The following is a 27,857-nucleotide window of genomic DNA, read 5'->3' on the forward strand; positions in this document are numbered from 1 at the left end:
CATCCCCTCAGGTCTCTACTCAAATGTCACTCAATTGGGTGAGGCCTTCCTTATCACTCAATATAAAATAATTCCTCCTCACCCCCATACACCTTTGATTCTTCCCATTTGCCTTTCCTGCTTTATTTTGCCCCATAGCACTTGCCTGATTGACTATATACTTCCTAAATTTTTCTTGTCGTTTTAGACCCACTAGAATGTAATGGTCACAGGAAAAACATGCACTGTTTTCTTTACTGCTTTATCACGGCTGCGACAGAATTATTCAAATTGCTAAGAGGTATTAGTGAACTGTGAACCCGATTCCATAATTGTGACAAATATTTTTAAAAAAGAATAAAAACATGAGAAATGTATCACAAGCTAAGGGTACCACAACTGTGTGAAATGCTTGTTTCAGCTACAGGCACATATGTAAATATGCACATACATTATATTGATGCTGGGTCAAGATGTAAAATATTTCTTATTGAAGGTCATGACTAAAAATGGTTGGAAGCCATTGGCTTAAAATGTTTAAGGTGAGGGAGAAGGGTACCAAATCCTTAAAAATTTATTGGAAAGTTAGATTCTAATAATACAGGCTAAAAGAGTCTCAGCAGGTATATACACGGTTCTGGGTGTGGTGGGCTAATTGAATGGCCCTCAAAGACATCCACACCCCAATCCGTGGGACCTGGGAACATATTAATGTTCTTGACAAAGGGGACATTAGATGTGACTGAATTACGGCTCTTGAGAGGGAGGTTACCCTGGGTTATCTGGATGGGTCCAAAGTAATCACAAGCGTCCTTATAAGAGGGAGCAGGAGGGGACCCTCTGAGACCTCACCCTCTGCATCTATCCCTTTTGCTGGTGTGGAGACTATTGTCACAGTCCAGGCAAGAGATGACAGCACTCCCATACGAGTGGTAATCACAGATGCAGTGAGCAGATTAGCCGGTACCTGAAAGAACAGCCATGTGGTTCTCCCTGGAATTCCCATTTCTTTGAGTTTCTCTTTCCATCATCCAAAGGTTTTCTTCTGCCTCCAACTGGGTTGCCTTACCTGGTTTGAAGGGAAGATATCCTATGAAAAGGCAGATATATGTATATATGTAAAATGCGCAGAGAGCTAAAATATATTTTTGTTCAAATTCCATAATCCTCAGAACCTGTAAAGTGGTATTTTTAAGAGCTTTTTGATTATGAACTATAATAATAAAGAAATTTAGGTCGTGACCTGGTTCATGTCTATCCTATATAATAAAAGGCTAATGTATGCAAATCGACTGAATGGCAGAACCACCAGTCGCAATGATGTGCACTGACCACCAGGGGGCAGACGCTCAATGCAGGAGCTGCCCCCTGATGGTCAGTGTGCTCCCACAGGGGGAGCGCCGCTCAGCCAGAATTATTGAGCTGGGCTCATGGCTGGCGAGCACAGAGGCGGTGGTGGGAGCCTCTCCCACCTCCACCACAGTCAGACATCCCCCGAGGGCTCCTGGACTGAGAGAGGGCACAGGCCAGGCTGAGGAAACCCCCGCCAAGTGACGAATTTTGTGGACCAGGCCTCTAGTATATAGATAAAATTAGATTTAGCCATTGTCTGTTTCCATTGAATTTCTCACATGCTCACACCACTCACTGCAAATGGACATAGTATAGACTGCAATGTGAGCAGGCAGGTCTTGATACAGAACACTGATAGAATAAAATAGAAAAAGGATAGGAACTATTTCATGGGGGGGGGGGAAGTAATGCCAATGCAGGGGTGGGCAAATGTACGTTACAGCTGCTCATATGGAAAAGCTTTAAATCAAAAGAATGTCACTCACAGCTGTAAACTTCCTTTTGCCTACCCCTGTACAATGTGCTAAGTTGATTCCATGACCTATCAATGGGTCACAACCATAATTTGAAAGATGAAGTATTTGAACGACAAAGTATAAAAGTTAAGCTGCCCGTTTATACTTCATTTAAAATAGGGCTTCTTAGCCCAGGCAGTGTTGATCATTTGGACTGGCTAATTCTCTGCTGTGGGGTTGTCCTGTGCATTGAAAGCGGTTTAGCGGCATCGCTAGCACCCCTCCCCCGGTCATGACAATCAAAACTGTCCCCATACATTGCCAAATGTCCTTGCGGGGGGAGGAGGGAAAGGTGACAAGATTTTTCCCTGAGCAGGAAGACCAGAAAAACCTTTGCTTGTAATCCCAGGGGTTAGAAAAACTGTGTCTTCAAGGTCAGGGAACTATTTCAAAAGGTCCAACGCTCTGAACTGAGGACACAGAGACTCTCAAAGGGGCTGAGATTCAGTGTCAGAGGGCGCCCGTCCTCACCCACTGAGACCAGGTTCCGGAAGTTCTCCAGTATCACGTCCCGGTACAGCTTCCTCTGGACAGAGTCCAGCAGCGCCAGCTCCTCTTCAGTGAAAACCACAGCTACGTCCTTGAAGGTCACCGCCTCCTACAATACCAAACACACTCCACCTAAATCTTGCAAAAAAGGCCCATAAAGGCACCATCAACAAGTTAAAGAATGTTACCAAAAAACCGTTACAGAGATGGAGGACCCCAGGCAGTTTTTAGTCAACAGTTGTCCCTCTCTCACTACCTCTCCCTGTCTCCCTACAAATCTTGGGCTCTGTCACTGTTTTTAACGTTTGCAAAGTTCACAGGCCTTCAGCAATCCTCCAAGACAGGTCTATAGCTTATAGCTCTTCCTCTATGTTTTGAAGACACATGCCACAGCTGATGAAGGAACAGGCTGAGTTCAAATGCCAAGGTATTAGTTACAAGATGTTGGACAAATTCCTTAACCTCTAATAATCTCCACTTCCTCTTCTCTACAATGGTGTCTAAATTACAAGATGTTTGAAAGGATTAGATGAGTGAATATACGTAAAGTAGTTAAAATGGTGCCTGGCACATAACAAATACCAAGTAAGTTTGAACAACTGGTATCGTTATAGACTCTTCCATTCCATTTTGGGATTGCAGAGTATAGTATTCCTTAGAACTGACCATTTATCTTTGTTTTTTGATGTTTTTTTTGGTGGTGGTTGTTGTTGTGATGATTTATCTTTAATTAATACAAATATATAATTAATTACGGATTTTTTACTTATAATCAATGCTGCAAAGATTCTTTTACAGAGATCTTAGCTAAGAAGTAGTGATTGCAAAGTCATAGAATAGAATATGAAGTTACAAATTTGAAAGCAGAATGGCAAATAGCAGATTTCCCTCTCTAAAGGTTTTCCCAAGTTACCTTTCTTTTTTTTTTTTCTTTTTAAATATATTTTATTGATTTTAGACAGGAAGAGAAAGGGAGATAGAAATATCAATGATGAGAGAGAATCATTGATTGGCTGCCTCCTGCACGCCCCCTACTGGGGATTGAGCCCGCAACCCAGGCATGTGCCCTTGGCCAGAATCGAACCTGGGACCCCTCAGTCCGAAGGCTGACTCTCTATCCATTGAGCCAAACCAAATAGGGCCCAAGTCACCTTTCATGTGAGAATACAAATGTCCCCGAATCTCTAGACCAGCGGTTATCAATCTGCGGGTCGCGACCCCTTTGGGGGTCGAACGACCCTTTCACAGGGGTCGCCTAAGACCATCGGAAAACACATATATAATTACATATTGTTTTTGTGATTAATCACTATGCTTTAATTATGTTCAATTTGTAACAATGAAATTGGGGGTCACCACAACATGAGGAACTGTATTAAAGGGTCTCGGCATTAGGAAGGTTGGGAACCACTGCTCTAGACTCTGGACAAATAGGACATAATTCCTTTAAAAAAAATTTGACAGCCTAAGTGAAATAAAGTTTTTATTAACATTTACACACATTTAGTTATTAGTGATCATTATTTTCTACATAAATTTACTTTATTTTTTGTGTGGCTCATTTCTTTTATTCATATTCCCTTGAGTTTATCTTACTAACCTTAATAAGCATTGTCAATAGTAAGCCTTTATCTAATATGTATAAGTATATCCTGTCAATTCTAATTTTGCAAATGTATAAGTATGAGTGCATGTGAGAAAGGGATATGGGAAAGTGAAAACAGCTAGTTTGTAAAAGAGGGTAATAACAATGGAAATTATTTTTGTCTATTTCAGATTTGTATTATCTTTTTCGAATTATTTTGTGAAATAATAAAGATACAATAAAACAAACAAAACACACACACACACACAGAGTCTAGCGCACAACATGCACTCAAGATCAGTTGTTTTCCATGAACCTTTCCAAGGAAGAGAAAAAAGATGTGCCTAATCTTTGAGAAATAAAATCACATCTTAGGAGACAGAAAGAAATGCCTTACTTACCTGAAACTTGGTCATTTTCTCCTGCTCCTTCTGGGGAACGTCAGAGTCCTGAGAAGGCATAACTGGGGAAGGACAAAGAAGCCATGAGCCTGGCTGGTGTGGCTTCAGTGGCTGAGCGTCCACCTATGAACCAAGAGGTTCCATTCCCCATAAGGGCACATACCCAGTTGTGAGCCCGATCCCCAGTAGGGGGCGTGCAGGAGGCAGCTAATCAATGATTCTCATCATTGATGCTTCTCTCCCTCTCTCCCTCTCTCTTCCTCTCTGAAATCAATAAAGATACATTTAAAAAAAAAAAAAAGAAGAAGCCATGAGCCACAGGTCTGGGCTCCCATAAGCCCATGTGGGCCTTTGAAGAAATTACCAAAGAGCACTCCTACTTCCAGGCAGATGCAGCCACATACGGTTTGATAAGCGGAGCATGGAAGAGACCACAGCTACTAATGGGTTTGTCCGCCAGGGACCACTGGATAGTGATCTGCACAACCAAATGCAGTATCCCTACTGTAAGGGTTTCTGACCCTCGGATGGTAAGAAATGAGAGGCACTGTAACAACACAAGGGTTAAAAAAAAGTGGGCTCTGGAGTCAGGGGCCTAGGTTTGTTTATTTATTCTATTTTCTATATTCTTATTCTTATTATTTATTATACTATCTAAGTCTATATATTGGCTTATCTCATAGAAGAGAGAGCACCTGAGAAAGTTAGACTTTGTTGCTATAGCAAGCTCAAATTGTGTTATACCAGTGGTTCCCAACCTTTTTTTGGCCATGCCCCACCTAAGCATCTCTAACATCCTGAAGCCCCCCCGTGACATATAATTCTTATTATTCAAAAAGTAAACTCCTTTTTTTAAAAAAAAGAAAAAAAAAAGTGAACTCCTATCCACGTGGAGGAAGCCTAAAAAGCCATTAACTTGGTCTAAACAAGCTTCCAAAGAACATGGCATCCATGAAAGAGAAAAATAAAAGAACGAAAGGACAGTTGAAGGACTGAGGAAGAAATCACTAAGAAATTGTTAAAAATAATAATAATAATAATAATAATAATAATATGAAGTGATGTTCAAAATATATAATAGAGAATTGAATGCATAAATGTCACAATATATATTTATGTACTGTATATGAGACCCCTAGAACCATAAGAAATGCAAAAACTTCACTACTAATAACTCATTCTCAAATTGCCCCCCTTAAAAAATCAAATTGCTCCCCTCTGAGAGCAACCTGCGCCCCACATTGGGAACCACTGTGTTATACATTTAGGGGCCTAGGTTTAAATCCTGGAAATGATACTTACCATCTGTGTAACAGCAGGGTATGCTAACAAAACAAAACAAAACCTCTCTGCACCTCACTCTGGTCATCTGCACTATAATAGGCTAAGAATCGTATATTATACCCATTTCATACAGTTGTTCCCAGGACTAAATGAATAGATGGGAAGTTCTAAGAACCAGGAATCCTGTAGCTACAAAAAGGGCAGATAACACTTTGCATCATAAACTGTACAGATGTCCTCGACTTAGGTTGCAGTTATGTCCCGATAAACTCATTGTAAACTTGAAAATATCGTAAGTCAAAAATGCAGTTAAGCCGTGGCTGGATAGCTCAGCTGGTTAGAGCATTGTCCTCATACACCAAGGTTTCCCATTCGAAGTCCGGTGAGGGCACATAAGAGAAGCAGCCAATGAATGCACAAATAAGCGGTTGATCTTCGTCTCTCTCTCTCTCTCTCTAAAAATCAACACAAAAACATTTTTAAATGCAGGTAATTGATCTGTCTCTCTCTTTTCCTCCCTCTTTAAAAATCAATTTAAAAAATTTTAAATGCAGGTAATACACTGAGCCTAGCCTAAAATGTGCCCAGAGCACTTACATTAACCTACAGTTGAGCATTTATCTTGAGTTTCATCTCAAGAGTAAAAATACACATTATCCAAAAAATGCTGGCAGCACAGCTGACTGGGAGCTGTATCTTGCTGCTGCCGCCCAGCACCGTGAGTGTGTTGTAGCACATATCGCTAGCCCAGGAAAAGATCAAAATTCAAAATATAGTTTCTACTGAATGCACGTTGCCTTTGTACCATCGTAAAGTCAAAAAAAAATCCCAAGTAAAACCATGATAAATTGGGAACTGCCTGGATTTGCAAATGTCCTTCCCAACAAAAAACAACTATAAAGACCTGAAATTTCATTTATTATTGCTCTCCTATGAAAGTCACCTTGAAAATCTGGAAGCCCTAATTCTCACTTAAAATTTCTTCTTACCTAATACTATATTGCCCAGCTAATAACATTTTGTTGACGCTGGTATTAGTTTTCTAAAAAGTGTCATTTCGGGTCAGTTTATTTCGTGCAGCCAGAAAAGGCTATTGGTAAATAAACCGTTTATCCTATGTGCATGGAGATGAAGAAAAACACACAGCGAAGAGAAAGAAAAGTTAAGAAACATGGAAGACAGATTGAGAGGCCCTAACGCAGCGGTTCTCATCCTGTGGGTCGGACCCCTTTGGCGGTCGAACGACCCTTTCACAGGGGTCGCCTAAGACCATCCTGCATATCAGATATTTACATTACGATTCATAACAGTAGCAACATTACAGTTATGAAGTAGCAACGAAAATAATTTTATGGTTGGGTCATAGCATGAGGAACTGTATTTAAAGGTTGAGAACCACTGCCCTAATGTGTCTAACAGGAGCGTGAGAAAAGAATGGAAAACACTGGCAGGTCTTATTTCAAGAGATAAGTGCTGAGTTCAACAACAGAAATCCTGAACAGTACAAATAAAAACAAATATACTCCAAAACAATTATAGTGAAACTCAGGAATGCAAAGGACTAAATAAACCTAAAAACAACAACAAAAATCCTTAAAAATCCCACAAAGAAAATATAGTTTACCTAACAGAAATGACCATTAGACTGAAACGGGGAAACAGAATGGAGAGCTAAGACAATTGAATAATGTCTCGAAAATGCAGAAAATAGCTGCCAACCTTAAGTTCTACACTCACCTGAATGGTTATCTACATGCGGGAGAAACAACCAATGACAGGTTAGCTGAGCATCACTGAAGTAAATTTATGACTAAATGAACTCCGAAAGAAGCAATGGTAAGAAAGCATTTGTAAATGTATTTGGTAATATCATTTTTTTTAAATGCCCAAAAATGATTAGACAAAGTTGAAGAGTGGTTAGAATAAAAAATATATATCTGTAACCTTTTTAACTTAGCCTATGTTAAAAAAATAAAAATAAAAAAAGGTGGTGGTGGACAGCCTTATCAAATTTTAAGTACACTTTCAGTCTCTATATTTTTCAGAATGAAAAACCATGCTAATTTAGTATTTGTTGAGCGAGATAATCATTTTTTAAAATTAAAAAAATAATCTACGCCCATAATTTCAAAACCCCTTGAGAGCAAATAAAAGGAAATACAGTGGGGTCTTGACTTACGAGTTTAATTCGTTCCATGACGGAGCTCGTAACTCAAATTTCTCGTATGTCAAATCTTAAAGTGAACGAGTGAGACACGTGATGCTGGGCTGATGTGGCGTTCACTGTGACGTTCGCTGCGCCAACTAGCGGTGGGGTATCTGAAGCTGGCTTGTAACCCGAATTTTAGCTCGCAACTCAAAGCAAAAAATCGGCTGAGAGACGGCTCATATCTCGAAAAACTCGTTAGTCAGGACACTCGTAAGTCAAGGCCCCATTGTAAACTGAACTGAGCCCTAGCCGGCTTGGCTCAGTGGATAGAGCATTGGCCTGCGGACTGAAGGGTCGCAGGTTTGATTCCAGCCAAGGGCACTGCCCGGGTTGCCGGTTTGATCCCCAGTGGGGGGCGTGCAGGAGGCAGCCGACCAATGATTCTCTCTCATCACTGATGTTTCCCTCCCTCTCTCTCTCTCTCTCTCTCTCTCGCCCTCTCCCTTCCTCTCTGAAATCAATAAAAATGTTTTTTTTAAAGTTCTAAAAAAAAACTGAACTGAGGGCAAGAGAACAAAAGAAATGCAAAGCGTAGTCAATTTAAGATATAAATATACATTTAAAATGTGTGTGTGGTAGTAATACACACACGCATATGAAGAAGCAAATTAAGCTTCTCAGGCTTATTCAACAAATATCTGAACACGTTCCTGGTTGTAATTTACGGAGGGAAGGAAACCTTCCAACTGAAATGACAGACGGGACAGTCCCAGGGTGTGTGGCGGGCGGTGCTGCGAGGGGCCCCGAAGTCCCTTCCCCCCCCTCGCCGAATTCGGGGGTGAAGGGAAGGATGAGGGGGGCTGTGCCATTGTGTCTGCCTCCAGGACGAGGGCACGTGCGGGCACGAGCTGGGGAGAGGTGCTGCCTCCTAAACGGAGATGACAACTCAGTCCAGCCCGGGAGGAGCGCGGTGTCGGGGGTCACACAAGGCCCCGGCCCCCGCTCCCGGAGCCCGACCTTCGCTCTCCCTTCGCTGGGGAGGGGCTGCCGTCCCGTCACCCGAGGCCACCACGGCCCTTCGCTACGGCCACGCTCTGCCTCCAGCTCCGAATCACACCCTCCCGGGAGGCGCTCCCCGCTGGATCGCAGAGATAACACCCCGCCCCGCGTCTCACCGACGGCGCAGCCGCGCGGCCCGGTTCGCGGGGCAGACGAGCCTCCGCTCTCAGCCGCTTTGCCTCCGCGGGCGGCGCCGACTCCCCGGTCCTCAGACCGACAGCCGCCTGGGTAGCGACTGGGCCCACGCTCACCCTCCGGACAGAAAACACAGAGGGAGCTGACCTTGCCTTCCCGGCCGGAAGTGCTTCCGACTACGGGGCCGGAACTACACTTCCCAGAAGTCAAAGTTGGGGACTACATTTCCCAGAACCTCCAGAGGAGAAATAACGAAGTTCCCCCCACCCCCCATTAATGCCATTAAAAAAACAACAACAGTGGATAGAGCGTCGGCCTGGGGACTCAAGGGTCCCAGGTTCAATTCCGGTGGAGGGCATGTACCTTGGTTGTGGGCACATCCCCAGTGGGGAGTGTGCAGGAGGCAGCTGATTGATGTTTCTCTCTCATCGATGTTTCTAACTCTATCCCTCTCCCTTTCTCTCTGTAAAAAATCAATAAAATATATTTTTTTAAAAACAAACAAAAACAAAAACAAAAAATCACCAAACTCTCGGAACTTCCAGAAATCCCTTTAATGGCTTCTTGCCATATTGCCGGCCTCAAGCAGTTCTTATGAAGGGTTAATATGGTGGATGGTGCGTGGGCAGGCTCAATAGCCATCTCAGAGAGTGGATAAAGAAAAACCAAATTTCTTTAAGGAAAGGGGATAGGGAATGGGATACCCAAAGGGTAGGTCTGCACAGCACCCAGCCAATGGGACATCGGGTCCATGATGGCAGCACCTGGGGGCTGGAGTTTCATCTTTACACTAGAGGCCTGGTGCACGAAATTGCGCACAGCTAGGGTCCCTAGGCCTGGCCCGCAATCCAGGCCAATCAGGGCCTTCCGGCTGCTGGCAGGCGCCTTCCTTCATTCCACGCCACCCCCTGGTGGTCAGCGCACGTCATAGCAAGCAATTGAACTCCCGGTCTCCCGGTTGAACTCCCGAAGGGACACATGGCATATCCTATCTAATAATAGACAAACATGGTAATTAACCGTACCTTTGCTATGCCTCCCATTGGCTAATCAGCACGATATGCAAATTAACCGCCAACAAAGATGGCGGCTAATTTGCATACTGCAGGCAGGGCGGGACAGCACCATCCCGCCTGCCCCGCCGCCATCCAGGCCTGCTATCTGCGATCCTGGGCGGGGAGGGGAGGTCCCATGTGCGACCAGACCCGGGGTGGCTGGGCGGGGCAGCAGCGATCCATGTGCAACCCGGGGCAGGGCCCCAACCCCTGGATCCACCGTGCCCTGTGCGCAACAAGGGCCGTACCCCAACCCCCGGATTGGCCCTGCTCTGTGCGCGCAACCCAGGGAGGCAGGGCAGGCACCTAGGGATCGGCCTGCCATCTGCCACCCGGGGAGCGGACCTAAGCCAGCAGGTGGTTATCTCCCGAGGGGTCCCAGACTGTGAGAGGGCACAGTGGGGCTGAGGGACACGCCCCCCCCACCAGTGCACAAATTTTTGTGCACTGGGCCTCTAGTATATACATAGATGCAGTCACTGGGGGAAGCTCTTGCCCTCAGTGGGTCTGGGGAATGAGTTGGTGAGCTTGGAATTCGGATGGAATGCAGGTGTGCGATCAGGTGTCTTTAGGACAGTTTCAGTTCCCTATGAGGTCTGACTCCTGGTGTCCAGCAAGTTTTTCCTGGTCTTTTGTTTTCCTGTGGTGGGAGTTGAATCTGCAACCCTTTGCTGTGCAGGCTGATGCTCTAATCACTGAGCCAAACTAGCCAGGGCTAATGGTATTTTTTTATTTTTATTAAATGCTAGTGCCCGGTGCACAGATTCGTGCACATTGAAAGGAAATTAATTAGAAGGTGGCTAGCGGGGTGGGAGTGGGCAAGATGGGCTGGACACACCCTGGAGCCAACCTCTGGCGGCCACTCCCCAGCCTGGGGCGGTGCCACAGCTTGAAGGGCATCTGCGGAGTGAGTGGTGTCCCTCTGGCAGGTGGGGTCCCTCAGCCTGGTCTGTGGGGATTGGGCCAAAACCAGCTCTCCAACATCCCCCCGAGGGGCCCGGATTGCAAGAGGGCAGTTCCCAGGTGACGAACCCCAGAATCAAGCTCCCTTCTCTCTGGTTCTGGGGTGCGTCACCCAAGAACCACTACTGCCAAGTCACCGTAGCTTGGCAGCTCCTGCATTGAGCATCTGCCCCCTGGTGGTCAGTGCACACCATACCTACTGGACAGTCAGATGGTCAGACAGTCACTTAGCCTTTTATATATATAGATGTTTTTATTTATTTTAGGGAGAGATAGAAACATGGACCAGCTGCCTCCTACACACCAGCCCACAACCTGGGCATGAGCCCAAACTGGTGGCCAAACTCCCCTGGTCTCTCCCCGCCACCGGCTGGCAACCTCCCACGGTCCCAACCTCCAGCTAGCCCAAATGCCGACCAGGCCTAGGGACCCCACTCATGATGAATTCGTGCACTGGGCCTCTAGTCTATATATACAAAAGCCTAAGCGACCAGTAGCTATGATGCGCACTGACCACCAGGGGGCAGACGCTCTGACCAGTAGGTTAGCTTGCTGCTGGGGTCTAGCCAATCAGGACTGGGTGAGATAGGCCGGACACACCCTGGAGCCCTTCTGCGGTCCCTCCCTGGCCCTGATTATGCACCGATGGGGTCCTGGAATTCGAGAGGGTGCAGGCCAGGCTGAGGAACCCCACCAGGGCATGAATCTGTGCACTGGGCTTCTAGTATTTAATAAAGGTCAAAGTTTTAACTGAAGCCCTTACTATACACTTACAAGCATTTTCTTCTCTGCTGTGTAGCCTGCTGACTACTGGGATATGGTAAGCTATGGTTGAAACACGGCTTTAATGAAAAATAAAGTTTCTTTTGAACTTGATGATTGGAAGAATTCACATAACACTTGAGTTTTTTTTAAAAAAATCACTTTATAAAACATTTTACCTGTGTGGACCCTCTCATGTTCTTATCAGCACTATCACTGTTAGAAGATTTATTACCAGCATGGATTCTGTGATGAATTGTAAGATTCGATCGCCAACTGAAGCTCTTACCACATATCTCACACTTGTAAGGTTTCTCCCCAGTATGAATTCTCTGATGAGACTGCAGCTGTGAAGACCGACTAAAGACTTTGCCACATGCATCACATTTGTATGGTTTCTCTCCAGTGTGGACACTCTGATGAAGTTGAAGGCTTGAGGCCTGACTGAAGTACTTCCCACACTCCCCACATTTATATGGTTTCTCTCCTGTGTGGACCCTCTGATGCATGTCAAGATTCAAGCTCCACTTAAAACCCTTCCCACACTCTTCACATTTGTATGGCTTTTCTCCAGTGTGGACTTTTTGATGGGCTTGAAGGTGTGAACTCCGCCCAAAGCTCTTCCCACACTCACCACATTTGAATGGCTTTTCCCCACTGTGGACTCTCTGATGGGCCAGAAGATTTGAAGCCTGCCTGAAGACCTTCCCACACTCCTCACAATTATACGGTTTCTCTCCTGTGTGGATTCTACCATGGATTTTAAGATCTGCTCTACGACTGAATCCTTTCCCGCATTCTTCACATTTGTATGGTTTCTCCCCAGTATGGATCAGCTGGTGAACCTGAAGTCGTGAACTCTGATTGAAGCCCTGGCCGCACTCTTCACACTTATAAGGTTTCTCTACACTGTGAGCCTTCTGATGGATTTGAAGGTAGGAGCTCTGACTGAAGCCCTTCCCACATACGTCGCATTTATAGGGTTTCTCTCCTGTGTGGACCACCAGATGAACCTGATAGTGGGAATTCCTCCGGAAGCTCTTCCCACACTCATTGCACTTGTAGGGTTTCTCTCCAGTGTGGACCCTCTGATGGGCTTGAAGATTTGAACTCAGAGTAAAGCCTTTGCTACACACATTACATATGTATGATTTCTCCCCGGTGTGGACTCCCCGATGGGCCTGCAGACTGGAGGGCCGACTAAAGCCTTTCCCACATTCCTCACATTTGTAGGGTTTTTCTCCTGTGTGAACCCTCTGATGAATGTATAGATTGGAGCTGCAGATGAAGCCCTTCCCACACTCGTCACATTTATATGGTTTCTCTCCTGTATGGACTCTCTGGTGGGACTGAAGATGTGAGTTCCTACTGAAGCTCTTCCCGCACACGTCACATTTGAATGGCTTCTCCCCAGTGTGGACTCTCTGATGGTCCCGTAGATGAGAGGCCTGGCGGAAGGCCCTCCCACAGTCCTCACAACGATATGGTTTCTTTCCCGTGTGTAATTTACAGTGAACAGTAAGTGCGGATCTACGACGGAAGCCTTTCCCACACTCCTCACATTGAAATGGTTTCTCTGCCATGAGGACTTTCTCATGATTTTGCAGATGTGAGCTCTGACTGAATTCCTTACCACAATCAGGAACACACTTATACCTTTCTTCTCCCAGGTGAACTCTCTGATGAATAGGAAGAACTGATCTATAACAGAAGCCTTTTCCACACTCACTACATACATACGACTTCTCCTTTGAGTGTGCTTGCTGATGAAGATCAAAGGTGGAGCGATCACTGAAGATTTTCTTACACTCATCACACTGGTAAGGTTTTCGTCCCACGTGAGTCACATTATTTAAATCCAACGTTGATATTTTCATGCTGTCTCTTTCATAATTATTGTACCTACAAGATTTTTCACTTCTGTGTACTCCACAAGCATCAAGGTGATGTGATACCCAACTGCTGGCGTTGACATCCCGTTTATGCCGACAGGAGTTACTTTTCATGGAAAACTGTTGATATCTATTCTGATAATTCTGTGACTCAGTCAGGGAAGTTTTCCTCCAAAAACCCTGGGCTCTCAAAGTTTGAAACTCTGGATTTCCAGTGTCAGCGGGACCATCCATTTGATGATTGAGTGAGTAGTTTTCATCTTCAGAAATTGGAGTCGTCAGTCCTGCCCCAACCTGACAGAGGGACTCACCTTGTTTGTGGAACTGAGAACTATTTATCCTGGAGTCCTCACACCAGGTTAAGTCATTTATAATCTGCTGCCAGATCTGCCAGCAGGAAAGCTCTTCATGTAGTCCTCTGTCTTGAACAGTCCTCCACTCACTTCGATTGCTCTTGCCTATATAGACAAATAATTTAGAGATATGGACAAGTGAAAGCTTTGTTTAAAGATTCAAGATTTCACACTTAGGACACACAGTATAAAACTAATGATCCTTGGGATGGTTCAGCTTATTTTTTTTTACTACACATGGCATTCTCTGGTTTATATCCTGACAGAAAGCAGGGGGTGGGCCAACCTCTTCTCATGAGCGAAACCCAGTGAAAACAAAATGACGGCCATTTGACATACTATTTAATCATTTTCATAAATACATGTCTTTCCTACCATAACACAGTATCAGTAAAGAAAAGCATCTTTGCCCTAACCGGTTTGGCTCAGTGGATAGAGCGTCAGCCTGCGGACTCAAGGGTCCCAGGTTTGATTCTGGTCAAGGGCATGTACCTTGGTTGCCGGCACATCCCCAGTAGGGAGTGTGCAAGAGGCAGCTAATCGATGTTTCTCTCTCATCAATGTTTCCAACTCTCTATCCCTCTCCCTTCCTCTCTGTTAAAAATCAATAAAATATATTTTTTTTAAAAAAGAAAAGCATCTTGGAGTGCTTGCAGCTGTAATAGTGCCTGGCAGTTAGTAGGTGCTCAAAAAATGCAAATACAGATGAATCAGAGCTTGATTTCTGGGATTCTCTATAACTGTAAATCCCAGCGTAAGTTTGAACCAAGTCATAGAAGCAAAAGTGCCTTTACAAGGAAAGTATCTGAACTAGAAAAAGGGTTGGAAAGTATGGTTTGCTGAGGAGATGAAAGGCTGCAGTAGAGGCAGTGGTACACCAAGAGGTTTAACGCTGAGGATAAAATCAAAGGTGCTAAGAATCACTTGGAATGAAAGAAAAGCTGGATGATCCGGGTTCTTCTGAGATTTTTGTCCTGTCTAACATGTTATTTTCCCACATAGAAATAAAAATTTAGAGGGTAGGAAAGAATGCCATCTCCTTGAAAATAGCATGAAAAACTTTATATGGAGATACATTGGCCTTTAACAAGAATGATTTCCAAAGTGAGGATGTACTTTATCAGTGAGCTGTGAAATAAACTCAGTAGCTTGTGATAAATATTTGGAAGACACAGACTAGAAATGATCAGAGAATCATCAGAAGCAGTAAAGGTTTCATTACATGAAATGCTTTCTAACGTCATACATATAAATCTAAACAAAGTGTTTGTAGAGGTAATGATGTAAGATCCATTTCTTATTATGGATGAAGACTTTGCAAGAAGCAAATGAGATGCAGTGGGCAACTCTTACAAGGGGGAGGCTAACTCACAAGCTACTTTCTGAGAGCAGGCAACCAGTACGAAGCTGTTCCAGTAATCCAGGAAAAAGATCTGACAATTTCAACTGGGCATGGGCACAGGGGTGGTGAGGAATGAAACAGATAACGCAGGTAACTACGAGAACTCACAATTGCTTGGTTCTTACCTGAATTTCTCTCCATCTGGGGTGATGTCTTCATCATCCAAAGCCTCTCTTCTCTTTCTAGATCTAATATATCTTGTCTGAAGGGTTGATGTCCTGAGAACATGCAAAGTCACAAGTTTCACTTGAATACAATGGAGCTAAAATTTGAGTTCTAACTGCATATTCAAGATATTAAAAGCAGTGTTTCTCAAAAAACATTTTAGCATGGCCTATTGAAGAAACAGCATTTACTCTATGATCCAGACACATACTATACTAGTATACACAGATATGTATTGCTAAAACAGAAGCCAAATGGCACAGTTCTGTTGTCAATTTTCATTAAATCTCCTCCCAATGACTCTCAGACCATGCATGCAACTGGCCAATTTTAGCTGCAATGTTCTATTCTTCTTTTTAAAAATATATATTTTGATTGATTTCAGAGAGGAAGGGAGAGGGAGAGAGAGAGATAGAAACATCAATGATGAGAGAGAATCATTGAGTGGGGATCGAGCCCACAACTCAGGTATGTTCGAGCCCACAACTCAGGTATGTTCCCTGACTGGGAATCAAACCATGACCTCCTGGTTCACAGGTTGACACTCAACCACTGAGCCACAGTGGTGGGATATATATATATATATATTAAATCCTTACCCAAGGACATAGTCTTTGATATTTTTAGAGAGAGAGGAAAGGTGAAAGAGAGAGAGAGATGTCAGAGAAAAACATTGATGGGCTGCTCTCATACATGCCCAACAGGGGACTGAAGCTGAAACCTAGGTATGTACCCTGACTGGGAACCTTCGACCTTTTGGTGCACGGGAAGACACTCCAACCAACTAAACCACATTGGCCAGGACTACCCTCTTTTGTTTCATTAAAAACTGCAGAGCAGACTACATAAATTGGCTTTATAATCCACTAATGGGCTAGGAGTGAAATTTTAAAAAGAATATAGAAGAGGTAGAGCAGCAGACTGACCATTTATAGTTCTTCTACAAAACACAAGTGAAAAAAAACCCTGAAACATCTTATTTAGAAAGACCAGAAACATCCTCTTGTGTCCCACAGGAATTGGCAAAAGTCCAGTAAACCAAAATGAGGGAGCCATTCCAAGAGCCCCAAAGCCTTAACCCCAAGGTCACAAAGATACTGCAGAGGGCGCCTGTCCTCACCCACTGAGACCAGGTTCCGGAAGTTCTCCACCATCACGTCTCGGTACAGCTTCCTCTGGGCAGCGTCCAGCAGCCCCAGCTCCTCCTCAGTGAAGGCCACAGCCACGTCCTTGAATGTCACCGCCTCCTACAACAAACATGTACACCTCAATCTTACACCCAGTGTCCACTAGTAAAGGGGCAGCACAGCCCTAGCCAGTGTGGCTCAGTGGATAGAGCGTGAAGCGTCCGGGTTTGATTCCAGTCAAGGGCACGTGCCTGGGTTGTGGGCTCAATCCCCAGTAGGGATGCACAGAAGGCAGCCAAATGATTCTCTCTCATTATTGATGTTTCTCTCTCTCCCTCTCCCTTCCTCTCTGAAATCAATAAAACATATTTTAAAAAAAGGCGGGGGGCGGGGGGCAGCACTGACAAGGTGAGGAGGATGGGTAGGAAGCTGCTCTGAGCAATTTGGAAATCTTCCGGCCCTTCTCCTTCTGTCCTGCCAACGCCACACACATTTTCTGCAGCCTCGACAACAATGCTGCTATGAAAAAAAAGCTTTGTATGTTTACCCAGTGCGCTCACACTGAGCAGTGTTATGAATAAATTCCCCAGAATTCTAAATACTGTATCCTGACTAAAAAGGTTCTACATTTTAGTTAATATTTTCTTTTCTTTTTTAAAATATATTTTATTGATTTCTTTACAGAGAGGAAGGGAGAGAGATAGAGAGTTAGAAACATCGATGAGAGAGAGAAACATCGACCAGCTGCCTCCTGCACATCTCCTACTGGGGATGTGCCCGCAACCAAGGTACATGCCCTTGACCAGAATCAAACCTGGGACCCTTCAGTCCACAGGCCGACGCTCTATCCACTGAGCCAAACTGGTTAGGGCTAGTTAATATTTTCACTTGTGCCCGGCCGGCGTGGCTCAGTGGTTGAGCATCAACCTATAAACCAGGTGGTCACGGTTTGACTCTCAGTCAGGGCACATGCCTGGGTTGTGGGCTCGATCCCCAGTGTGGGGCGTGCAGGAGGCAGCCAATCAATGGTTCTTTCTCATTATATATATATATATATATATATATATATATATATATATATATACAATTGCCCTAGAAATGTTTACTGTTTTAATCCCACTGAGATGGGAACCAGGTGAGGAGCATTATATGGAAATATATCAAAAATTCTTTCCTCCTGTCTCTGTATTTCACTCGAGTACAATACTCTGAGACTTACTTTTCTATGTGAACTTGAGCAGGTTCCTTATTTTTCATAACCCATTTTCTTTTCATTAAAAATAAAGATGAAACCAAAAATATCTTCAGAAAATTGTTCTGAAGTGTCAATGCAGTGACAAGTCCTCTAAAACCACTGGACTGTTTTTTTGTGTGTGTGTTTTTTCTTATTATGTTTTCATTGGTATCAGAGAGAAAGGGAGAGGGAGAGAGAGATAGAAACATCAATGATGAGAAAGAATCATCGATTGGCTGCCTCCTGCATGCTCCCTACTGGGGATCGAGACTGCAACCCAAGCATGTGTGTTAACTGGAAACTGACCCATGACCTCCTGGTTCATGGGTCATTGTTCAACCACTGAGCCACAATGGCCGGGCAAACCACTGGACTTTTAATTTTTAAAAAATATTTTTTTATTGATATCAGAGAGAAAGGGAGAGGGAGAGAGAGATAGAAACATCAATGATGAGAAAGAATCATCGATTGGCTGCCTCCTGCATGCTCCCTACTGGGGATCGAGACTGCAACCCAAGCATGTGTGTTAACTGGAAATTGACCCATGACCTCCTGGTTCATGGGTCATTGTTCAACCACTGAGCCACAATGGCCGGGCAAACCACTGGACTTTTAATTTTTAAAAAATATTTTTTTATTGATGTCAGAGAGGAAGGGAGAGGGAGAGAGACATAGAAACATCAATGATGAGAGAGTATCATTGATCGGCTGCCTCCTGCACGCCCCCTACTGGGGATCAAGCCCGCAACCCAGGCATGTGCTCTTGACCAGAATCGAACCTGGGACCCTTTATTCCAGCAGTTGCCCACCGGTCCGAAAGGTTGGCAACTGCTGCGTAGTCCACAGGCTGATGCTCTATCCACTGAGCCAAACCGGGTAGGGCCCACTGGACTTTTAAAACTAAGGTCATGTATTACTTTAAAAAAAAATACAAGAAAGGCTGTTCTCCCCTTGGGAGACAGCCCGGCAGGTGCTTCTCCTCTAATAAAGCCTGTAGTCCTGGTTTTAGGCCTCCGTCTGATCTTTCATTTTGGTGCCGAAGACCCGGGAGAGGTGAAGGGGAGCATGGACGATCCTCGAACCTTGGCCCGAACTTCTGATTCCTGCTCTGGCTCTGTTCGGTGGTACAGTTCTGAGTTGATTGGCCTGCTCCAGACACCTCTCGAACCCTGCCGCACCAGGACACGTGGGGATCTCGTCGCTTCCCTTCCACCGTTTTTTTACAGAACAGAATGCAGGTGTTCGCCAACCAGAAGGTGGGAGAAATCTATCTGGCCTTGAATCCAGAACCTAGAGACACCTATGACACCGGAATCTTTGAGACCCCGGGTAGATGCCACTGACGACTTCCCCTCTCAGCAGGAAGTAGCTACAGAAGACAGACCTTCGCCCCCTGACCTTGCCCGGACTCTCAATTTTTTTTAATATTACCAAAAGCGTGGAATGATAGATCCTCCCTTCCCCCAACTGGTGGGCGGGGTATGACGTAACCTGCAGCCCAGAAATACCTGAGTGACTAACCAGGTACCTCATATGGACTATACATTGGACCACCAATCCACACCTGCCAAATACCCTAAGCCCTTGTCCTATATGGACAATGCAGTAAGCCACCAATCAGTGTGCGCCGAGTACACTAAGCCCCCCACCCCTTCCCATTCCGCCCCTCAAAAGGCGTGCCCACCCCTGCACGTGCTGCTGTTCTCCCCTTGGGAGACAGCCCGGCAGGTGCTTCTCCTCTAATAAAGCCTGTAGTCCTGGTTAAAAAAAAATAAAAATTAAAAAAAAAAATACAAGAAAAAAAAGTAAACAGTAAATAAAATACACACAGGGTATGATTCAGGTATAGGGGGACAGAATCTAGCTCTTGTAGTGAGAAAACTTCTAACAGCATTTTATCGGTGTGAAGCAGTAGTTGGATCCTGATACATTGAGCCATATTTGAGTATTCTACAAAAAAAAAAAAAAAAAATCCAAGGCAGCACATATAAAACATACTTTTCTATTTTGAATACCTAGTATGTAAAAGATTTTAAAAGGCAGTATTTTTTTTTTTTAGAATTGGTTTTTTGAGAAAAAGGTTCAGTGCAGAAAAGCTACTGTAGTGTTCTTAAAACAGTACAAATCCTAAACTAATGTCTATGAAGAGAGAATAGTTTTAAAAAATAGGTACATAAATTTGATGAGAACATGATATAACAAAAACAAATGCTATAGCCCTGGTTGGTGTGGCTCAGTTGGATGAGCATCGTCCGATGCACCAAGTGGTCACCAATTCGATTCCAGGTCAGGGAACATGCTAGGGTTGAGGGTTTGATCCCCAGTAAGGGGCGTGCAGGAGGCAGGCGACTGATGTTTCTCTCTTATTGATGTTTTTCTCTCTCCCTTTCTCAAATCAATAAAAACATTTATTTAAAAAAGTTATGTAGTATTAAAAAACCAATTTAAATTTGTATCTTTGTTCTGAATACAAATAAACAGTATGAATACATATGATGAAGAGATAATGGAAATATAAAAGGGAAGTAGTAAGGGATATGTTTTTCATTTCCACTAATGTTTCTCTTATTTGTGAAATAAAAAAATGATGAAACAGCCCTAACCGATTTGGCCCAGTGGATAGAGCATCGGCCTGTGGACTGAAGGGTCCCAGGTTCGATTCCAGTCAAGGGCATGTACCTTGGTTGTGGGCATATACCCAGTGGGGGGTGTGCAGGAGGCAGCTGATTGATGTTTCTCTCTCATCGATGTTTCTAACTCTATCCCTCTCCCTTCCTCTTTGTAAAAAATCAATAAGATATATTTAAAAGCAAAAAGGCAAGCCCTACTCACCTTGAACACGCTCATTTTTTCTTTTTCTCTCTGGGGAAACGGAGTTGTAAGAAGACAGACTGGGAAAGGAGAAAAAAGTCAATGAGAACTGGTCAAGTATGTCACTAACCCATGTGGCTGCTCATTGTGAATTTGCAAAAGTGCCCATTCCTCCGGGTGGCAGCAGCGCATGCAGCTTGATGAACAGAACTTGGCATGGACGCCAGGTACCTGCCCAACCGCACACAGTGGCCCCATCACCAGTGTGCCTGTAGCTTCTTCCGTAGTAATTCTTGTGCTGGGTATGGTAAGAGCAGGCGCTGGAGCTAACATGCACGGGTTGAAATCCTGGCGAGGCTATCCACTAACAGTGTCATCTTGGTGAAATTATTAACATCTCTGCCTCAATTCTGTCACTTACAAGTAGGCAAGAATAACAGTATCAATCTCATGGGATTGTCATAAAGTAGACAGTTCTAAGAACACTTCTTTGCAACCACAGTAATACAGACGATTTATAATTTGATACTATCCTTGTAAATACGATTTCTACCAACAGAGTGATGTAAGATACATGGCATTCAGGGATTGTTGCTTTGTCATGTTATAGACTCGTAACTTCTGAGAAATCTCTGGTTTTGTTTTTTTCCATAACACACTACCTCAACAATAATATTTAAATGGACACAGACAACTTTTTATAAGAGGTATAACAATGTGTAAAGTTTATTTTGAAGCAGGAAGTTTATTTTAAAGCCCTTTTGATGAATATGCACAGAGATAAAGAAGATTAATTCAAATTCATGACTCTGCAACAATACAAAAAATAGTTTGACAGTCCATACCTAATTTAAATTAAACAGACAGGAGTCTACGTTATAAATATATTGTTACAGATGTGAGGATACATGAAAAGTAAGTGGGTGAGAAGGGAAAGATCTTAGAACACTGTCACGGCAGAATACAAACTAATAGACGTAGGTGAAAGATAGTTAGAAAATCATCAATGGACGCTAAAATTGGTGAAAGTGTGGTGAAGAATAAGTTGGCTACATAGTCTCAAAGTATTCATTGTAAAAAGAAAAACAGTAACCTGGCAAATACCTTAACCAAGAAAACTAAGCTGAGACCACCAGTTGGGAAACACCAACAAAGTGACATTTGCTTCATACGATGCACCACCTCGGCAGCATCCCTGCAGAGCCTGAATCTAACCAGGAACAAAAATGAGGGACATTCTAAAAATAATTTGCAAGACTGTACAAATATCAAGAGCAAAAAAAGAGAAAGCCTGAGGAATCATTCTAGATTCAAGGAGACTAATGTAACAGAAACCAAGTACAATGTATGTAACTGGGCTGGACCTTGAACTAGAAAAGAAAAATTGCTCTCAAACACTTTATTGGAAAACTGAAAAAAAAAACGTAAATAGGGACTGTGGATTGGATAACAGTATGTTATCAACGTAAGTAATTCCATTTTGATCACTGTCTGTAGCTTGCTCTCAAATGGTTCAGAAAAAACCAACAACAAACTTGTAAGTATGATAGAGCTGTGAAGGAGAAAAAAAGAACTCTGACAAGCTAAAGCTACAACTTGATGTTTTCAACTGATGAACAAAAATCAGACAGGACCACTCAGTGACGGTGGTGAACAAGAAAAAGACAAGACACTCCATAACACAGAAACAAGGACTTGCCACACTGACAAAAATCACCAGAGAACGGCCCCTCCCAGCTAACAGGAGTGACTACTTTGGGAACAATTGACAACCCCAATTTCATTTTGTTTCTCCCACAACTAGGCAAAAATTCTTACAATATTCAGTAATCAAATTGCTTTTGCTTCTAGCCAGGCTGGTGTGGCTCCATGGTTGAGCATGGACCCATGAACCAGGAGGTCATGGTTTGATTCCTGGTCAGGGCACATGCCCGGGTTATGGGCTTGATCCCAAGTAGGGGACGTGCAGGAGGCAGCTGATCAAAGATTCCCTTTCATCACTGGTGCTTCAATCCCTCTCTCCATCTCTCTTCCTCTTTCTGAAGGCAATAAAAAATATATTTTTAAAAATTGCTTCTGCTTCTTGATAGCATCCAGTCCAGAACAAACCCTCACTGCCTACCACTCTCCCCAATGCAGCTAACACATACCAAAACCCTAATTGCTTCTTGCCAACATCCCCTGATTCCCCCGTGCTGTGTGGGCTTCCTGCTGCAGCAAGCTAAAATAAACGTGTGTTTTTTTAAATCCTCACCCGAGAATATTTTTCCATTCATTTTAGAGAGAGTGGAAGAGAGAGGGAAAGACAGAGAAACATCAATGTGAGAGAAACACATTGATTGGTTGCCTCCTGCATGCACCCTGACCAGGGTCCCTGGCCGGGGAGGAGCCTGCAACCGAGGTACAGGTCCTTGACTAGAATTGAACCCGGGATCCTTCGGTCCGCAGGCCAACGCTCTATCTACTGAGCCAAACCGACTAGGACTAAACTTAACTTTTTGATTACAGGTGTGTTCCTGGAGGTATCTGGCTGATGGTCATCAACAGAGCAAATAAGCAAGACATAAACAACTGATGAATCTGGGTAAAGAATATATGAGAATTCCTTCTACTATCTTTGCAGCTTTTCTGTAAGTATAAAGTTAAATAAAAAGTTATAGAAATGAGGAAGTAGTCATAGTAATAACAACAGTAGTTCTGGTGATGATGACGACAGCCAAAGTATCTAATATTAACTAATAGTAAGTACTAGTTGATCTTCCTACTTCCGACAGAAGTCCTCTAGTTAAAAAGACGGCAATTAATCCACTCCCCTAGGCCTGAGAGAAATATATACTCAAGACCTCTAACTCTATCCATTCTGTCTCTATACTTGCAGCTACCTTCTGCTCATGTCAGGATTTTGCAAGAAGACCTGACAGCTGACAGTAATTAGTGGGGGGAAAGAATCTTGGACTGAGTAGGGCTCTGGTGTATCCTATTCAGTTTCATCTGTGACAGTTGCCAGGGTCAAATTTTTAGGCCTTAGTTTCCAGACAAGAACCTCTCCCAACTTTCCCAAATTTCCCCGTGCACAGGAATCAACTCAGGATTCCTGGGTGCCATCTGCAGAAATTCTAAATCAGAAGGCAGTGGGTAGGGCTCAAGGGTGGGCACTTCTACCCAAGTGATGCAATGCCGCTGGCTGTGGACCACAGTTTGAGGAGCACTGCAGTGTGCCAGCAGCCCCAAAGGGAACAGCCTCCGTAAGCGGAAATTAACACGACGAACAACCGGAGTTGCCAAAACGTTAACAATGGTTATTTTTTTTTTTTAGTTTGACACATTTATTGGTATTTTAGTAAAGACATTCATCTCAGTCGCTTCTCTCTCCCATCCTGACCATAGGTTAATATTTCATTTGAGTTAAGAAAAGAATATGCAGGAGAGGGATGTTATTTTAACACAAACAGTAAAGTGGACAAAAAAGAAAAGTTTGCCTACATTAAAGCAAGTTAAATTCATGTATCTTAATATCATTAAATCAAGTTAAGTAAGAGCTAGCAGTTCCATATACATTACCATTGTTTTACGTGGGGAACAATGGTTATCTTTACATTTTGGGTATGGGTAATTTAAAATTTTATTTATGTATTCCTGTACTGTTTGAATTTTCCATAATGATTATGTTACTTTTATAATATGGGGGGGGGGGGAGGTTTACAGTTGTGAGTACACAAAAAGAGCTCATTCTTATATTATTTATGATTGTATTATTTTCTATACAAACAACTGTAAACCTACTTTTGCCTCACCCTGTATACACATTACTTGAAATAAAATAGTGGAACCGTTGAGAAAACTCTTTTAAAAACTCCTATATAGACTAGCCTAAATCTGGCTCTCAAGGTTCCCACAATCCAGTCCCTACCTACTTTCCCATTATGATTCTAGACAAGAAGAACAGACCAACGAGATGGACGAACTCAGGTGCTGCACTCAGGCTGCTTAGATTCCAAGCCCAGGTCTGCCTCGGACCAGCAGGGTGACCCTGGGCAAACATGTCTCCTGCATCTCAGTCTCATCTTTAACGAAGGGAAATGAGCAGCACTTCCCAGAGCCACTGTGCGACAGAAATATGTGTATCTGCATAAAGATTGAACTTAGCAACTAAGGCTCAGTTATAATCATTACCCATACCTGTCCAAGAACATGTCCCATTCATTCTCCAATTTAAGTGAATATCGTTAGAAGAAGCCAAGTCCTACTCACCTGGGGCTCTGTTGCCGCCTCCTCCGGGCAGTGCTTTCTGAGAAGTCAGGGCTGGGGAAATAAAGGAAGCTGTGAAATCCAGGATTGTGTTCGCATCCCTGATAAATCACATCCCGGGTACCAGCTAGAGGCAACCCGCCCCTATAAACGGACAGAAGTCTGCCCTAGCCGGTTTGGCTCAATGGACAGAGCTCCGCCTGCGGACTGAAGGGTCCCGGGTTCAATTTTTGTCAAGGGCACATGCCAGGGGTTGCGCCTGGATCCCCAGGAGGGGGCGTGCAGGAGGCAGCCCAATGATTCTCTCATCATTGATGTTTCTAGCTCTCTTTCCCTCTCCCTTTCTCTCTGAAATCAATAAAAATATATTTTTAAAAATAAAAATAAAAAGGCTAGCAGTCCAGGACAATTCAGATTCCTGAGCTCGTAGAATCTAACTGCGAGATAGACGCTTTCCAGAGAGTTATAGTAGTATTAGTACCCCAAGTGCCAGGCAGTTTTAATTAAACCTTTTATTTATACTATTCTCGTTTTTGTGTTTCAAACATTCTATTAGGACGGTTTTACTTTTATTTCCCTTTTACAGAACAGCAAGCGAAGGCACAGAGGTGTTAGGTAACCCACCCAATGGAGTGGCAGGTGAGGGAGCCGGGTCGGGGGTGCAGAGCGCCCGGGAGACCCTCAAACCCCGGGAAGCGCGACCGAGCCCGCCCCATCCCGGGGACACGCCATAGCAAAGACGCTCCGCCCTGGGGAACGCAAATCTCTATCTCAGCCTCAGACCTCCGTTTTCTAGCCGCTCCTCTTCCTCCACAAATGAAAGGCCGGTGGTTGTTGGCCCCGGGCGCATGTAGAGGGAAGTTTGAATGGGTCCGTGTATAACCGACCTCAATAACCACCACCTGGGAAACGATAGCTGCTACGTCGTCTAGGGGCGGAAGTGCTTGTGACTAACCCAAGCCCCTGAACTACATCTCCCAGAATTCCACAGCACGCTCCTCCTGGACTGGAGGTGCCTATGGCTACACGGAGCTTTTGGACCTACACTTCCCAGAATTCCGCGGGGGGAAAAAAACACACGTTTACAGCCTGGCCTTGCAGTAGGTGTACAGTAGTATGTCAGACTACATGGAGCGCTGAACTACATGTCCCAGAATGCTAAGCGGAAAACGGCAACAGTACCGTCCTCGTGGACAACAATTCCAGAGCAGAAAACAGACAAAGCTGTTCCCGGAATGCCTGAGAAGGTCTCGGGCAATGTCTTGCGATTCTAGCCTGTCGGATTTAGAAGAATATAAGTTCTGTTAATTGAGATGCTGAGTAGCACTTTGGGCGGGTTCGAGGGACTAAACAACACAAACCCATTGCCCACCACAGAGGCTTCCTGGTAAACCCCAAGAGCGTCAACCGTAGGAATAAGAACAAAAGGAAATTGTGCATCTTTTATCACGACTGAAACCAAGTGTCAAGTCACCTCAATCCCTGACATTGCATAAAGGTGAACGTATTTTGTTAGCATCTTCCAGCCCTGGCAGAAGCAAATGAAAATCCTTTCTAGAGAAATGCACCATGATCCTAGGCTTCAAATTATTTATATAATTATACCATTTGTGATATTAATATTCGACCTAGGGAACTTTAAGAAAAAATGAAAAGAATTACTTGACATGTGTAGGGGCACTTCATAATGATAAAATTGTCAAGTTATCAGAAACTGGCAGTTCAGGGAGCCAATTCATTCTAACTGCTCTCACTCTCTACTGCAGGGGTCCTCAAACTTTTTAAACGGGGGGGCCAGTTCACTGTCCCTCAGACCGATGGAGGGCCGGACTATAGTTTTAAAAAAAACTATGAACAAATTCCTATGCACACTGCACATATCTTATTTTGAACTAAAAAAACAAAACGGGAACAAATACAATATTTGTATTTGCATGTGGCCCGCAGGCCGTAGATTGAGGACCCCTGCTTTACTGGGTCAGTGTCAGGTGGTCATCTTACATCTATAACCACTGCTACTAACACCACCCTGCCCGTCATTTTGAGGGACACAAATGACAGCACATCTACTAAAGTATTCAAATAACCTATTAGTCATCAGAAAGCGAGGGAGGCTCTGTCGCCCGGCTGCTCGCCAGCACTGGGGGACATGAAGCCCTGGTGTCCCGGAGAGGCGAGGGGCCGCGGAGACGCCGCCAATGCTATTTCTCCACCATGGCAACTCCCTGAGACCCAGCCCTAATCAATTTACATCCCCATCCAAGCTGTGCCAGGTGCACAAAAAGACCCACCTGCGCTTTTGCAGCCTAACCCAACAAATTGCAGACTTCAACTGCTCGCACCCATGGGAGACACACTCAAGAAGCAGACCCAGGAGAACCAAGATGGCGGCATAAGGAAGAGACCTGTGCGTGCCGCTTCTCACAACAACATCGAAACTACCAACTATAGGACAAACAGCTCTCATACGGAACCATGGGAAAGCTGGCCCAGTGGAAGCTCTACAACTGGAAGGAAAGAAAGAAGAGCAATGAGACTGAGTAGGATGTGCAGAGACACCAAGTACAGAGCCCAACCCAAAAAACTGCAGATTTCAACTCCTCACATAGAAAGAAGAGCATTGAGACTGAGTAGGATGTGCAGGGGCACCAAGTACAGAGCCCAACCCAGCAGGCTGCAGATTTTGGCTCCTCGCATCCGGGAGGGACGCACTCGGGGGGCGGAGTCGGGTTCAGGGCAGGCCGGGGCCGGGCCCGGCTGGGCTGGCGATGTGGAACCACTGTACCAGCAGGCGCACAAGCATGCCCATCGGTTCCAGTCTCGCGTGGGACGCTGGGGGATGGCAGACAGGCAGTCTGTGCACTTGGTGGAGGGCGAAGTCTGAGCAGGCGTGCCG

General features: G+C 44.3%; 1 protein-coding gene, 1 long non-coding RNA gene and 1 pseudogene across 11 annotated transcripts in view; all 3 read right to left on the reverse strand.

Moving 5' to 3' along the window:
* The window catches only part of LOC102423232 (zinc finger protein 227), a 104,919-nt gene that overhangs the window by 3,968 nt on the left and 73,094 nt on the right, over window positions 1–27,857 (reverse strand). For 4 of the 10 annotated variants that reach the window (XM_023743580.1, XM_023743574.1, XM_023743578.1 and 1 more), the window contains one exon: window positions 947–1,069. In XM_023743580.1, coding sequence (XP_023599348.1) covers window positions 947–1,069 — 123 coding nt within the window. Of the gene's footprint in view, window positions 1–946; window positions 1,070–2,318; window positions 2,446–4,322; window positions 4,385–8,930; window positions 9,048–11,882; window positions 14,080–15,501; window positions 15,595–16,661; window positions 16,797–27,857 lie in introns of those variants that run through there. The other 6 variants (XM_023743577.1, XM_023743576.1, XM_023743582.1 and 3 more) reach the window with 6 other exon arrangements.
* On the reverse strand, window positions 4,972–5,114 carry LOC111823131 (annotated as a pseudogene).
* Window positions 20,741–25,873, reverse strand: LOC111823127. Its single transcript, XR_002826131.1, has 3 exons — window positions 25,745–25,873; window positions 24,965–25,015; window positions 20,741–20,793 (listed from the first exon to the last, which is right to left on the reverse strand). It is a non-coding gene; the product is annotated as an uncharacterized LOC111823127 (long non-coding RNA).

The sequence above is a fragment of the Myotis lucifugus genome, unplaced genomic scaffold (assembly GCF_000147115.1).
Source record: "Myotis lucifugus unplaced genomic scaffold, Myoluc2.0 scaffold_402, whole genome shotgun sequence".
Classification (NCBI taxonomy): Eukaryota; Metazoa; Chordata; class Mammalia; order Chiroptera; family Vespertilionidae; genus Myotis; species Myotis lucifugus.